Below are 16,075 nucleotides of genomic sequence, written 5' to 3'. Positions count from 1 at the left end.
CACATGTGGCCCTTCTAGGTCCTCAAGTGCGGCCTTTGACTGAATCCAAACAAATTCCCTCTAGGTCGTCAATCCCTTTTATTAAAGGGATTTGTTCTGTGAAGTTTGGATTCAGTCAAAGGCAGCACTTGAGGACCTAGAAGGGCCACATGTGGCCTTGAGGCTGAGGTTCCCCACCCCCAATAGGTGTTTTATTGGGAAGGGCAGTCTCATCATATTGACTAGGAAGCTGAAAGTTTTCTAGGTATTCCAGAAAAGGGAGGGGGGGAACAAGTAAGAGAAGGGGGACTATAGAGAAACAGTATCTACCTCTCCAGGCCCTGAAAACCAGCAAGGATTTCTGTACTACCATAGTCCTTAAGAGTTGGGAAGGAAGCAAGAGTAACCTTTCACCCTGTTGAAACTCTTGCCTATTGGCATGACCTTATGAAGTATACCTGGCCTGCTTCCCTGAAGACCATCAAACAATGAAAGGAGAATGAAAGTGTGTTGGGAGGTGACCTACCCTGAGCACCCCAGCCCCCCATCCAAGCGAAGGGGATCATTTCTCTTCTTTCAAGAAGCCCCCGTTGTTTACCTGCATGTACAGGATGAATTTTTTTCATTTCTAATTAGACCTATCTGGATTTTTTTTCCAGAGGATCGAGGGAAGGTGGATGACCATTCAAGCCACGAGCTACTGGCCCTCAGGTAAATTTAAACTAGGACTGAGTGATGGGGTGTCAATGGGGAATCTCTTTTCCTGAAGTAAACAGATGGGAGATTAGAGTGGTTAAAGGCAGTTGTGCTTCCTACAACAGTTAAAAATGGCTAAAAAATAGGGACTGCTCTTTATACATACAGACATTTTCATTTGTGTAGAAAGTTTGCTTTTTTTTCCTTTATTTTGACATCTTCTCTGTTTTCATTTGTCTGTTCATTTTTCAAGCTTAGTAACCTAACCTAAGTTGGATTTAAAAGGTCAACTAACCAGGCCCCAGGAGACGCTATACTTGACTGGGCACAGAAAAAAAGATTTTTTTCGACCAGCTTATTGCAAGGCTTTGGGTCTGCTAGTTGACACACATCTATCTCTCCTGTGTCTTGCTTGGCACTATCACCTCCCTGCTCTTGGGCAGGTGTTCTGAATCACTGATCTTCATCCTCCTCCCCTCCCCCCAACCAATCTAAGAGGTTCAATGAGGTTTTCTTTGCCTCTCCTAAAGGAATCCTCCCTTCTGCCTCTGGGGTCTCACTCTCAAGCTTTCCAGAAGGGTGGGCTGTGGCCGTGGTCACTGGCAGACGACTACGCCTTCATCTTCTGTCCTCTCCTTACCACCAGGCTCAGCAAGGAGCTACAAGAAAAGGAGAAAGTGATTGAGGCCCTGCAGTCCAAACTCAGCACTCGATCCCTGACTCCCTCCAGCAGCCATGCCCACTCCGACTCCCATCGTTCTCGGAGCAGCACCTCCTTCCTATCTGATGAGATGGAAGCCAGCTCAGACATGGATGTGGCCAGCGAATATACCCAGTATGAAGAAGACTGTGCAGACAAAGCTCCGACCAACATCCTGGGTAAGCCTCAGAGCTCTAGGGACTTACTCCTACTGTGTTTTAGACGGGGATTTGCAGATCACTCCGAGCTGCTTAAAGAATGGTGCTGTTGGGTTTGAGGCTCATGTTCCATTGAGCCAGTTAGCTTTGCCATGTTCTATGCTTACAGAGTTCATCTCAAAGTCCTACTGCCTTTTCTCAAATGCATCCTATGGGTCACTAGGATAGTTGTAAGGGAGAGAGGGTAATCGATGAGGAGACAGTGTCTGCATTGTTGTAAATTCTCTATCGCTACTGACAGCACAACAGAATATCTTACCATGCTCATTTGGAGGGTCTTGGCCTCATTCTCATATCAAAGGCTAACTCATGCATCAGTCCCTCCTTAGTAAATTTCCATCTCACCTGTGCCAGCCTTGATATTGATTAGTTCCCAAACAATCTGCTCTCTAGGTATCTTTTATCACCCAAAGCTTCCATCAGCCTACCTCACTGCTTTTTGGAACATCCATCATTGAGGGCTCTAGGCCCCATCTTATACGAGTTGGCTTCTTCACTGAGGTATCTCCATTCCAAATATAGATCTTCTTTCCAAGGAAATACAGATATGAATAAGGTGATCTCTAGAGATGGTTTGCGGTGTTTAATATGGGTGACACTCTGGGCCCCTAGTATTTCCTGGGAAAACAGTCAGAATTGCACTGCTCTGTATAACACAAAACCTTCTCTTTCACTCATGGGTTTTGTAGACTCCATCCATCATTCAAGTAACAATGCAGCTCCTTCATCTAATCTATCCTCTGCCACTACATCTCATGGGACTAAGAAGGAATCCAGCAGCATCCCTGCAACCATGCCATCTTCTCAGAAACCCCCCAAGGAGGCCAGCCAGGCACATGCAGGTATGCACTAGCCCATACAGGTATGGGACAGCAGCTTCCTGAAGAGGACATCAAAAATCCATCCTTGTCCCAGAACTCCACCCAGTTCTACCTGTTCAAAGTTGCCTTCCTCCTTCTGGCTTCAATGAACAGTTGGATGGTTAAGGGTTCACATGGGTTAATTTTTTTTTATGGAAAACTTCATGGGACAGCCACAACTCTATGGCTGTATTGGAATATTGTATTAATTTTACAGAATATGAGTGACATCCATTGGTTTAGATTGAAAGTCTTATTTTTATGCAAAGACTTCTCTGTGATGGTAGTTTTTATAACATATTCTGACGTCTATTTACCTATTTCTTTCTGCGATTATGGCAGTGATATGTGCCTCATTGTTAAACTGATTTCTTTAAATAAGTATTTTCATTTCCATTTGTTACGGGGACCCTGAGGACAGAGGGTTGAAAATAGCTACTTTACTAAGAGACCACTGAAACTTGAATTTGAATCATTGGTCTAACTAAACTTTTAGAAAGCCCTATGTCCAACCAGAGACCTCATAACCCTTGTCATTAGTGTCATAGTTTCTCTTCATCCTGGGAAGCAGCTGTGGAGTCTGAAAAGTGGAGTCCTGGGAGTCAGATCTGAGTTCAAGTCCGTGTTCTAACACTGGCTATGTGATCTTGGTCAGATTACCCAACCTTTAGATATCTTAATTTTCCCACATGTAAAATGAAGATGATAGATTTGGGGCAGAAAGTACTTTGGAAATGTTAAATTACTATGTAAATTTGAGCTATTTTTCTTATCTTCATTTCCACAATGGGATTTGACTCCTGCAGCTCCCCCAGAATTTGGTCTGAGCTTATTTTCTGCCCACCCTAATCTTTCTCAGGAATAGTCTGGCTTTCATTTGAAGGAAAAGGAAGTCCCATGTGTCCCTCTTAAGCAAGCAGTCTTCATTGACTGTGTCTGTAAGAGATCATTAGGAGGAAGCCCAGCACTGGGGCTTCAATACCTTTAAGCAAGCAGGTTACTGGACATCTAGGTGACTTCTCTGAGGTCAGATAATTTAAATCAAATATTTATCGAATCCCCTACTGTGTTCAAGGCACTGTTTTGTTCTATAGGATAAAACAGAAGAAAACTTAGAACGCCAAAGTCTTCAATTTTAGACTTTGAATGTCTCCTCGGTCAGAATAACATTGGCATTTTGGATGACATGAAAATGACAAATCTCAGGGCTAGCGGCATCTTAGGGACTCAGGACATTTAGGATAATAGCATTTAAAAATGGAAAGGTCTTAGATCATCTAACTTGTTCACACGGCCTCATTGTATAGGTAAGGAAACTGAAAACCAGATGCAAAAGACCTGCTTGGGATGACATTGGCAGTAAATAGCAGCTCTGGGGTGCATATACACCCCCTTCCTCTGACTCCAAATCCACTCCTTTTTTTCTCTCGCTGCCTCTACAACTTGGAATTTAGCAAAAATCTTTCTATGATCAAACTCTGGAGGGCTAGCCTGCTGCCTCAGAGAGAGGGTAGGGAAATGTCATCTGGCATTTAACAAGCCAGATCCCTGATTTCATGGTAACCCAGACTACATTTTAAAAGGCTGCCTCTGTGGGGATAAGGAGAGGGAAGCCTCGCAGAAGGTAAGAAGTCAATTTTTGCCTTTTCAGTAAACACCAAGCCTCACTCTAAAGCTGTCTGGAATTAGTCTCAGTCTCTCTCTCTCTCTCTCTCTCTCCTCTCTCTCTCTTCTCTCTCTCTCTCTCTCTCTCTCTCTGTTTCTCCCTCTTCTCCTCTCTATCTGCCTCTGTCTCTTCATTCTCACACTCTCTCCCTTTAATGATTTTTTCCCCCTTTCTCCCCATCTTTTTTGTTTTTGTTTCTTTGTTTCTAGGCCTTTATTTTAACTCCATCCCCAAGCCAGTTGGCATTTGCCAGCCTCCACTTTCCTCGACCCCCTCCATCTTTCTGCCTTTTGGCCCCCCTTCCCCCGCCATTCCTCCCCTCATTGGCTGCTGTGGGACATCAGTGCTCTCCTTGGCAGAGGCTCAACAGGAGTTGCAGATGCTACAGAAGCAGCTGGGAGAAAGTGAGAGACTCCCAGTGGATTTATTCCCTCTCTGTGGCATGTGGCTCTGCATGGCTTTCAGTAAATCGTGTGGCTTAAAATTAAAAAAAAAAAGATGTATTTGCAAACTTTGAAGCAATTGCAGATTGGGGGCAACGCGGCCCTGCTTGCTTGGTACATACAGACATTCATTCAACCACAATTGGCTGAGAGGTGTGTGTGTGTGTAGTGTGTGAAAAGCCTTTATTCATGAGATGTTGGATACAGTCCATTTACTGTAGCTGCGTATGAATACAAGAATATCGAAAGCAATAGCCTTTACTGCATTGGAGGATTTCACTTCCCTCCGATGAGGTTGGTGCTGTGGAATCTTTAGATGAGACCCTGGAGAAGACAGGGGAGAAGTGGCCCCTTCCAGTCTATACTATCCCCCTACCTGGAAAATGCTCATTAGCAGTATAGTCTCATCCTGAGAACAGCCTTGAAAAACAGCCAAGAGACAGACCAAGAAGGCAGAAGGCAAACTATTCCTTTTCCCCCATTGCAGAAGCTGCTATGTCTGGTCTGGTCTGGTCTGGTCTGCCACTGACCAGGTGAGTGACAGACCCAGAGACCAGAACAGGATGTGGGATTTGTGGGTGAATGCTATGTACTGCACATTGTAGGATGGTCCCATACACACCCTCCCCATATCTTGGGCTACTCACCTTTCAGGAGTCCTCAATTCCTGTATTGGCTCTACCCTTCTTTGAAAGGTCAATTTCATGGGACCAGCTATAGCCAAAATAATAATAATAATAATAATAATAATAATAATAATAATAATAATTTAAAAAACCAACAAAACTCTTTTCACCCCATGGATTGCTCAATCTGGCAGAGCCATGAATGTTTCTGGCTATGGGAGTATTTTCTGTATAAAGAAACTAAATGGACTTGAAAATACCACCTGTAACAAGCCTGGGGTGGGGGATGCTGGGGCTGGTCATTGAGTGGAGGGACCTGGTCAGTGTCAGAGAAGCCTTTTGCCCAGAATCCACAAATTATTGAGCCTGAAAAGGTGAGTGTGCCAAAGTAAAAGTGTGTAGAATCAGCCACACTTGGACTCATTCCCCTTGATGTTTTTCAAATTTGTTCTCAAGATGAGGCTACATATCTACAATAGTCAGTTTTGGGCTATTGGTAAATGGAGCTCAGTTCAGTGGAACATGAGGGCCTCTAAGTAACCCGAACTAGCCAGCATAGCCTGGTAGTTTGAAACCTAACTGAACAAAGACCTCTTTCCCAGAGGACACAGAGATTATGAAATCTCTTTCCAGAAGAGGAGAAGCATTCATCCGCCTGGTCTGGCTCAGCTTCAAGTACAATTCTGCCCAGAATAGGAAGGCTGAATGAGGCAATTGCTGAAGGTCCCTTCTGGAGATGTTTTGTGATTTCTCCTCTTTCTGAAGGACTAAAGAGAGGTATCAAACACCAGCTAAGAAACAGAGGATTTAGAGGCAAGGGCTGCTAGAAAATCCTCTTTCCCTATGCCCAAATGGCAGAGACTTTCCCAATTGCTGCAGAATCATAGAATCTTAGAGCTGGGAGGGTAGAAGTCATCTGGTCCTTTCCTTTCTTCCTTCTCCAGTTCCTTTTGTTTCTGGTCAGCTTGACCTGATCCAAAGGGAAAGATGGAAAAAAGACAAGGGAGAGAGTCCCTGACACAGCCCTGCGAGGAAGGAAGCCTGCAGAGGATGCCGGCATTCCTACACTGGCCTGAACGGGAAGAGCGTCTGGCATCGGCTCCTTGAGCTGCGCTTTTTCTAGCTGCTTTGGGCTGGAGCATTAGTACCAGATTTCCCCAGAGCCTTGGAGGCAGACACAGGAATTGCATTTTGCCTCTGGAGGCATCGTTCGGTTAGAATGGCTGTTGCTCAGTGTGGCTCTTTCTCTGCTCCAGAAATCCCATGCTTAACATACGCTGTGGTTTGCATGGCAGCTTTGCCAGTCACTGAAACGTTGATATCCAATGTGCACACAGGCTTATCTGTGTGGATGTCCATGCGTCCTTATAGCACACGTGTGTTTGTATGTGCTTTGAGCTTTCTGGCAAGGGGAGTGTGGGATATGTGGGCATCGCAAGTTCGCTTACTAACATATGCAGACATTTCCACGACTGATTGAAAAAATTGTTGACTGCTGTTGGTTTGTACCTTTGCCTTAGGCCCTCTCACCCCCTAGTCCCAGGGACCCTAAAGAACACTGACTGGGTGTTATTCAAATCAGGGAAAAGAAGGGACTGTGTAAGTGGGATGGAATAAGGAAGCACATGAATCCCTCTAAGTACCCTGACTGGGTGAAGGGCAGAAACAAAGACATCTCTCAGATTTCTAAGCAGTCACAAACCCTTTGTCCCTGGTTATGTGCCCAGCACTCAGTAAGTGCTTAATAAATGTTTATTGCCTTTCTTATTGCCTTGATGGCTGCCTGGAAGGAAGCAGAATCAGCTGAATTTTCCCTGAGGTCCAGCCTCCCCAGACGGCTTTTCTGCCAAAGAATACAAGCATCATCAGAGATGCCAGAGGGGACAGTGGAAGGGCCCACATTGCACAGAAGCTTGGTCAGAGGGAAGCTTAGGGGTCAGCTAAGTCCCCAGGCTCATTCTTTGCCCAGGAGCTGGATGACGTCTGCTTTAAATAGTGCCTCCTTATGTTCCCCGTGAAAAGCACTTAACTTGAGCTCCCTGATCACCCTGGCCTCTGGGGAGAAAGGCCATATTTAGAGACTGAGTTCCTCATCAAGACAGGTGACACTTTATGTCCTCTGCCTTCTCCCACTGTTCCAAAGTGAGACTTGGAAAGATTAGCCAGATGGCTGCAGTGCCATGCTCTGCCCTCTCGTTCCATGGTTCATTAACGAATTCTTAAGTCCCAGGGCTCTTGTCCCAAGCATGAACGGTGGGAGTCCTCTTCTTCTTCTCACCTCTTAACCTGCAAAGTTTTGTCCCTGAGGTGAAAGTTACAATTGCCAGCAGCACCCTAGCCAGAGTCATTTTCTAATTCTCTGCCATGGGAAGAGGTGGGATGTGGCAAGGTGGTGAGTGAACCCCCTACCTGCTGATATTTCATATGGATGTCACCTGGTGCAAAGGTCACATAATCCTTCTATGTACCACTTCGGTCTCCATTTATTTCCCATAGTAACACCCAACCATCTTCCTGTTGACCTCCCTCCCTCACTCCAATCCTTCTTCTTTTCTTTGTCTTGTTTCTTTCTTACAAATGTCTTTTTTCTGTCCAGGTATCAGCCCTTCCACTCCCGCCATGCCAGCCCCATTGCCTAGCAACCTTGCTGAAGTTGGTTCTCCCCACTGCCTGCACACCCCACACCGTACTTCCCAGCCCCATCCTCTGGGGATATCTGCAGAACTCTGCAGGTCAGCAGACTCAGGACTCCTTAGCAGCAGTGGCCTTTGGGAAACGATTAGACCTCAGAAGGGAACCACTTTGGGGGACCTGTCCCCAAACTCCGCGATGTGCCAACCTCGATCTAAACTCACAGGTAAACATCATGAGTTTGTAAGTTCAGAATTTGGAGATGGGGATGGTTAATAAAGGGGACCAGCTTTTCTCTCCTTTGTCAAAGGCTCTGTTAACTCACACAGCATTTTCAGGGAGTTGGGTGGGGATTTAGAATTACCACTCTTACTTGAGTGATGGAAACACTGAAATGAAGAAGTGAAGGAACTGAGCTCCCTATCTCCTTCCAATGCCACTGACCTCTTGGTCACTCCCCTCTTCTCCAGTGTACTCTGGGAAAGAATTAGCCACCAAGAGAGAAGGTCAATGCTATTTTCTCTTTCAAGGACGTTGGCACTTTAAGCCTTCTCTTAAATTATTGAATGACAGGTTTTCTTCCTTGTTAGAAGTATGAGTCAGCAGATGTGAGAAGCATGTTGGGGTTTTTTTTTGCTTTATTTTGTTGTGTTTTTTAGCTTTTTTTAATTTCTTTTCATTTTAAAAAATGGTTTTAAAATTTGTTTTAAACTTAAATTCAAAATAAGAAAAAAAATGGCCATGTATACAGCAGAACATAAGAGAGGATTCAGTATAAAGCAATAAATTTCCATTTCAAGAAAACCAATATAATAGATACTACACATTATTTTGAAAGCTGTCCATTTTTTTTTTTGGTTTCCTTGTAGGTTTTCTTTTGTTCTCTGCTTTATTTTATTTTTCTCCCCTCCCCCCCCGAAGGCACAATTGAGTGTGGACATATACACATACACACATATGCACACACATATATACATATACACATTTACATATAAACATACATATATACACACATATACACATACGTATGCATAGATATCTATAATCACACATATGCATATATGTAAGACCATTCTATGCTTATTTCCACTTGTCTTTTGTTTCTCTGAAGGTGGATAGCATCTCCTTTCATGTGTCCAAGTCTTTCCATACTTTTCTAAATCCACTAGCTCATCATTTCTGACATCACAGTGATATTCCAACCTTATATTGTCTGGTTATTTTAAATAGGCTAAAACAATGTTGATTAATGACGATGTAGTTTCCTTGTTTTTCTCCTTTCATTATACCTATTTTAGCTTTAACTTTGTCTGAGATCATGATTACTACCCCTGCTTTTTTTTTTAATAGCCTTTCCTGAAAGCAACATATTGTTGAATTCAAATTTTTAATCTGCTGTTTCTATTTTATGGATGAATTCATCCCATTCACATTCTAGGCTATACTTACTTTTTATTTTCCTCCTTCCTACTTTCCTCACTATTCTTCTTACCGTATCCCTATCCCTCCTCACTCCTCTGCTTTACTTCTGTTTGACCTCCTATTCCTTAACCTATATCCCTTCCACGAATCCCTCTCCTATCCTCTCTCCTCAACCTATCTATTCCCTTGCCTTCTTGCTTCTTGCCTTCTATGCCCTTCCAAATATATCTGTTGTTCCCTCTTTATCCCATTCCCATTCATCTACATACCCTTCTATTCCCCCGCCCCATCCTATTTCTTTACAAATTTAGAAGACTTTTATGCCCACCCAAATGTTTATTGTTCTCTCTTTAACCCAGATCTGATATAAATAGGGTTCCCTCTGAGAATCCCTCCCTTGTCCTCTACTCCCTCCCTATCCCCTTACCCTTTTATTTCTTTCTGAATTTAGAAGATTTTTATACATGGATGTATGTATGTATTGTTTACTCTTTAACTCATTCCCAATGAGAGGAGGGTTCCAGTGCCCCTGCCCCATCTAATTGTGCTGTGTCAATTCTTCCTCTTGCACCTCATTTGTATGAGATAATTACTCTTTTTTTTTTAACCTTTTCTTACACCGCTTTGCTTTTTGGAATCACATCATCCTCCGCTCTACCCCACTCTTTCTTTTGAACTACCCAATTACTAATAACAATCTTAGGACGTACAGTTTGCATTTCCACATATAAAAAGCAAACAATTTGTCCTTATTGAGTCCCTTATAATAAGTCTTTGATGCTTACTTTATATTTGTCTTGGCTCTTGTATGTCAAATTTTCTATTAAGTCCTAGTCTTTTTGCAACAAAATCCTGAAAGTCTGTCAATTCATTGAATGTCTATTTTTTTTTATTCAGGACTATGCTAAACTTTGCAGGGTATGATACACACACACACACACACAAGTGTATACTCCCAGGTATATATAATATATTTACATACAGGTATATACCTGGCCACAACCCCAGGTCTTTTGTGGTTGGATATATAGTGTTCTAAGACCTGCAGCCTTTTAGTGTAGCTGCCATGAGGTCCTGTGTAATTCTAATTGTGGCTCCACCGTATTTGAATTTTTTCTTGTTGCTCATAATATTTTCTCCTTCACCTGGGGATTTCAGAATTTGGACATGATATTCCTATAGATTTTCTTCCTCAGATTTCTTTCAGGTGGTGATCAGGAGATTTTTTTCTATTTCTACTTTTCCCTCTTGTTGTAACTCTTCAGGACAATTTTCTTTAATTATTTCTTGCCTTACTTTATCAAGATTCTTTTTTTGATCGTAGCTTTCAGGTCGTCTGATTATTCTGATGTTTTCTCTTCTTGGTCTGTTCTCCAGATCAGTTGTTTTTCCTATAAGATGTTCACATTCTCTTCTATTTTTTCATTCTTTATGTTGTTTTATTATTTCTTGGCCTCTTACAACTTCGCTGGCTTCCCCTTGCTTAATTCTAATTTTCGAGGAGTCCTTTTCTTCCTTAAGATTCTGGATCTCCTTTTCTAGTTGGTTGACTTTCTTTTCACAATCTTGTTTTTCTTGGATTGTTCTTTTTTTTATTTTTTATTTTTAGTTTTTCCTCAATCTCTCTTATTTGATTTTTGAAGTCTTTTTTGAGTTCTTCTATGAATTCTTTTTGGGCAGGTGACCGTTTGACGTTTCTCTTTGGAGTGGGAGAGGCTTTTTTAGCTTCAGGATCCTCCTCTGAAGACAAACCCCAGTCTTCTCTGTTCCTATAGTGGCTATCTATGGTTGGGTTCTTTCTCCTTTGCCTGCTCATTATTTTTAATTTTTTAGAAGCTTGTTATTATAATCACCTCTAATCATGATGTTGCCTCTGGCCTCGGGTCCTTGTTATTGTTATTTTTTTTTAAGCTTTGTCCCGAGGCCACCCTCTGCACTCCTTCCCCCCTCCAAATCACAGCTAGGGCTCCCTGGCACACTATGTTGGAAATGCTCTTGTTCCCTGAGGACACTCCAGTGGCTATGACCTTTAGTTCTCCCCTCTGGCCTGGAACCAAGACCAAGAACTCAGCTCTCCTCCCACAGCCAACAGCATCCCTGCCCCGCTGCTTCTGCATTCACCTGTCATGTACTGCTTCCTTCTTGCCTAGGACTGTGTCTTGGTACACAGCTAAGCCTGGCATCCCTTGTCAGCAGAAGCTTCCTCTACCTTCCCCTTTCAGATGCTCTACTCCCCACACTTTCTGAGAGGTGAAAGTTCCTGTGGCTGAGTCCAAGTCTACCTCCCAACCCAGCTGTGCCCAGGGCTCACCCCTTGCTATTTCAGTGGAGCTAGCCTGGAGGTGTTTTAGCCTGGAAGTGTTTACACTTCTGGGATATTTCTTCCGATCTTCTTCAGCTGTCCCAGGAGGACAACCACTGTTTTGCTCCAACTCTTGTTCATTTTTGCCACTCTACATTCACCTGGAGGTGCTATTTTGTCTTGTTTGTGGAGGAAATCTGAAGAGCTTGGAATTTTCTGATCTACTCTACCATCTTCCCAGAATCCTCTCTTGTTTTTGTTTGTTTTTTTTAGCAAGTGGGACTCAAATAGGCTTTCCCTAGTGCCTGAAATCCCACTATGTAGGGTAGCCCCTTCTTTTGCCTACAAAAGCCAAGCCTGACTTGTTCAGTAGGTATGTATAATTTCCATTCACCCCACCCCCACCTCAACTGGAGCACCTAGGTGGCACAATGGATGGAGCTCTGGGCTTGGAATCAAGAAGTCTCATCTTCATGAGTTCCAGTCTGGCCTTAGGCACTTACTAGCTGGGTGACCCTGGGCAAGTCATTTAACCCTGTTTGTCTCAGTTCCTCATCTCTAAAATGAATTGGAGAAGGAAATGGCAAACCATTCCAGTATCTCTGCCAAGACAATCCCAAATGGGGGCCACAAAGAGTCAGACAGGCCTGAAATGACTCAACCACAAAAAGTTCCATCCATAGAGTCTTAGAACCTTGTAGTTAAACTTCCCTTCAAAGTACAAATTATCTTTACAAAATTCCAGAAAGTGGTCGTCTAGCCTGTGACCAAAGGCCTCCAGTGAGGGGAGAACTCACTGCTTCCAAAATCAGCCAATTCTACTTCAGGTCAACTTTTAAGAAGTCCGATCCTTATATATTGAGCTCAAATCTGCCTCCTTGTAACTCCTACTATGCAATTCTGCCATTCCGGGTCAAGCAGATTAAGTCTAATCCCTTTTCTGTATGACAATACTTTCCATATTTGAAGACAGTGACCATCCCCTTGTCCTCCTCGCCACCCCCATCTTCTCTCTTCCAGGCTAATCATTCTCAATCCCTTCAGCTGATGCTCCTAGGGCATAGTTTTAAATCCTCTCACCATTCTGGTTGTTTTCCTCTGGACATGATTGCTGAACACAAAACTCCAGATTTGCTCTGATCAGGCTCATAATCAAACCACATTCTCAATACCAAGCAGCCTAAGTCACACACATTGCTTCCTGTTGACCTTGCAATCCACTAAAACCCCCAGTTGTTGTTTTTTCATTCACACTGTTTTCTAGCCAGAATAGCTCCCTCTTCCTTGTGTGTGCTGTTAAGTTTTTGTAACACAAGTGTAGGACTTTCCATGTGTCTTCACTAAGTTGCCGTTTATTGGATTTAGTCCGTTGTTGCAACCTCTGCAGACTTTTGGATTCCAATTCTATTAGCTGGAGTTGTCAATCCTTCCCATCTCTCCTTTAGCAGAAGCCAGCTCTACCAATTATTATATTTTCAATGTGAGCGTTTCATCTTTCAGCCACAGCAAGCATTTATGCCTTGGAAATCGGTAAATGCCATAATTCATCTGGGAAATTTGCACCCATCTGCAAAGTTGGTAATCATGCTGTCTATGCTCTCATTCAAATTACAGAAAAAATTCAACTCATTCAGTGAATATTTATCATAAGTGGTCCCCATCGTTCTCAAAACAAGAAACCTTGCCTAGAGACCAGAACATTGACTAAAGGTTTTCTCTGGGCTTCTGACAGCCTGGAGGGTCCTTTTTGAATTGTTTGCCACAGTCTCGTCCTGTGTCTAATTGCCGCCTCCTTCCATAGATCTAAATCCCTAGAGATAATCCAACTTGGCTGTCTGAGGCTCTGGAGGAGTTGGAGCTGGGTAGATGAAACCATGGCAGGAGGAGGGTGACGGGTATTGGAAATTGCCCGAGCCCTGGGACTTAGCACAGGACTTAATAAATGCATCTTGACTGACTTACTGACTGACTGACAGACTGCCCTTCATTTTCCTGCCAAGACCCCCTCTCATTTTCTGTTTCTGTACCCTTTTGGGACAACCAAAGGGGCTGATCTGTTGGAGGAACATCTTAGTGAGATCCAGAACCTCCGCCAACGCCTCGAGGAATCCATCTGCATTAATGACCGCCTTCGAGAACAGCTGGAGGACAGGCTCTCCTCTGCCACAAGAGCTAATGGTAAGAAAAACCCAGATCAGCACAGGTCCGTTCAAATTCTGGCCTTTCTGACAGCGCAGAGGACAGGGCTTGATCTCTGCACGTGTGGGGAGGAAGGCACAGGGCTTGTCTTGGTGGGACTTATTCCTGATGAAATCGATGCCATGGAATCAATCGTGGAACTGGAAGTGACCAGAGAAATCATCTTTTTCAGACCCCCTTATTTGATAGGTGAAGAAACTTGGTGCTCAAAAAGGTTAGGTGAATTTTTTAAGGTCATATCCCAATAAGTGAAAGATCTAAGACTAAAACCCAAGTCTCCTGACTTGTAATTGATTATCTCATGACCATCACCTTCACAACAACCTCATGAAATGGGCGAGATGGACGTCATTACTCCCATTTTACAAATAAGGGAACTGAGAGAATCAGTGCCAACGTTCAGGCCTTTGGGGACTCCAGGGTGGGTTTTTTTGGTTTGTTTTGTATTATTATTATTAGTCATTCCATTCTCTCCCGTTTACTAAAGTTCTCTTGGCTGGGCAGTATGTACACATGTGTTCTAAGGTGACTTCCCCTCTCCCCCACCCATTCCCTGTCCCTCATCTATAGAATGACTCATCACCTATTTCCTGCCATGATCTTTGTTTATATTACAAGTCTTGTATTGTCCCAATCACTTCTAGGCAGGAATGAGACAGAGACAGCTTGTACGAGCTTGAGAGAGCTGGTTGTTAAATTTACGGTGTGAGCCTTTACAGCATGGAAATCATCAAATCAGAGCTTGAGTACCTGCTGAGGTACACAGCTGATGATCTTGAAAGGATGTAGAGCTTCTCAAGAGTGAACCAAGGGGCAGCCAGGTGGTGCAGTAAATAAAGCACCAGCCCTGGAGTCAGGAGGACCTGAATTCCAATCTTCTCTCTTCCTCACATTCAATCACAGGCCCAATTTATTGTCCATTTACAATGCCTGTCCAAAGTGAGAGGGATGACCTCAGTGGGCTGCCCATCCATGACGTATCATGGTATGGGCAAGATTACATCATCTACTTCAATATGGACAAGACCACGACATCCACTCCATCCATTTTTTTCCCCCTCTATGTGCATTACTAGACTCACCTTTTTTGAATGGTCATAGAATCTCACTGAGGAGCTAAAAATCTCATTAGCTTTTTTAGCTGTCATGTCATGCCACTGAGTCATAGTAACCTTGTAGCTCTCAGGTCACCAGTTCTTTGCTGTATTAACTTGTCTGGTCACAGCTCCTCCATCCTAATGATTTTTTTACAGTCTAAAAGTAAGACTTTCCATTCATCTATATTAAATTTTATTTGGTTAGATTTTGAATTATTATTCTAGTCTTTCAAAATCAGCACCTACTTCCTAGGGTTGTGGTAAAGATCAAACGAGATAATATTTGTAAAACTCTCTTAGTTCAGTGCCTGGCACATAGTAGGTGCTCAAGAAGTGCTTGCTCTCTTCCCTTCCCTTGAATCCTTTCTCTGTCATACAGCATGTTACCTATCCCTCTTACTTTTGAGCCTTCTGCGAATTAGCTAAACCCACCATTTATTACTCCAATGGCAATCCAGGTCATATAGAAAAATAATGAATGCCCCAGAGCCAAGGGCGGATCCCTGAAGCACTCTACTAGAGACTTCCTTCCAGGTTGATGTGTATCTACACTTTGGTCCAGTCATTCAGTCTGTTTGGAATCTGCCTACCTGTACTTTCATCTGCCCCACCCCTCTCCATCCCATCCACAAGGACAATTATGAGAGGCTTCCCTACAAATCTGGGTATATTCTGTTTACAGAATTCTCTAGATCTACCCGACAAATACCCTGTCAAAAAAAAAAGGTGGAGGGGATTTCTGCTCTGGTAGATTGGAGCCACTGGGGATCGGGAATGAGCATGTCGTTAAGTCAATCCAGAGGATGCGTATGTATAACTCACCGAGCTATCCAACGCTTCCTTCCTGTAACAGGCTCCTCTGCTAGCATTTACATGCCAGCTCTGGAGTCCATGCCCCAGCTGTGCAATGAGAACAGAATCCTCCGGGAAGAAAACCAGAACCTGCAGGCTCAGCTGAGCCACCTCTCCAAAGGTAAGGGGGCAGGATCCCAGGCTCTGGCCTCCTCCATCCATGGGGGAGATTCGGAAGCTGCTTCCATTGTTTCGTGCTGCTCAGAATTCTCAGAGTGACTTTGGATCTGGACTGCTTTGTAAGAAGAGGTCCGTGGGCTCTAGGAGGGCAAACCTGTGGTCAAGCTGCCTTGGGTGGGCCATGGGCTAGAGAGAGAGGCAGTGTGGCATGGTAGAAAGAACAATCAGACTTAGCAACAGAAGGCTTGGGTTCAAGTCCTAATT

At 43.6% G+C, this 16,075-nt stretch overlaps 1 protein-coding gene across 7 annotated transcripts in view; it reads left to right on the top strand.

Annotated features, from left to right (window-relative positions):
- The window catches only part of PDE4DIP (phosphodiesterase 4D interacting protein), a 279,980-nt gene that overhangs the window by 237,690 nt on the left and 26,215 nt on the right, over positions 1-16,075 (top strand). For 5 of the 7 annotated variants that reach the window (XM_021003385.2, XM_021003377.2, XM_021003393.2 and 2 more), the window contains 7 exons: positions 639-690; positions 1,322-1,554; positions 2,283-2,435; positions 4,329-4,523; positions 7,785-8,045; positions 13,590-13,721; positions 15,693-15,812. In XM_021003385.2, the coding sequence (XP_020859044.2) occupies positions 639-690; positions 1,322-1,554; positions 2,283-2,435; positions 4,329-4,523; positions 7,785-8,045; positions 13,590-13,721; positions 15,693-15,812 (1,146 nt within the window). The remainder of the gene's footprint in view (positions 1-638; positions 691-1,321; positions 1,555-2,282; positions 2,436-4,328; positions 4,524-7,784; positions 8,046-13,589; positions 13,722-15,692; positions 15,813-16,075) is intronic. The other 2 variants (XM_021003403.2, XM_021003368.2) reach the window with 1 other exon arrangement.

This window comes from Phascolarctos cinereus, unplaced genomic scaffold (genome assembly GCF_003287225.1).
Source record: "Phascolarctos cinereus isolate Bilbo 61053 unplaced genomic scaffold, phaCin_HiC Scaffold_5;HRSCAF=322, whole genome shotgun sequence".
Taxonomy (NCBI): Eukaryota; Metazoa; Chordata; class Mammalia; order Diprotodontia; family Phascolarctidae; genus Phascolarctos; species Phascolarctos cinereus.
Note: the sequence above shows the minus strand (reverse complement) of the source record. Positions and strands in the feature narration are given on the sequence as shown.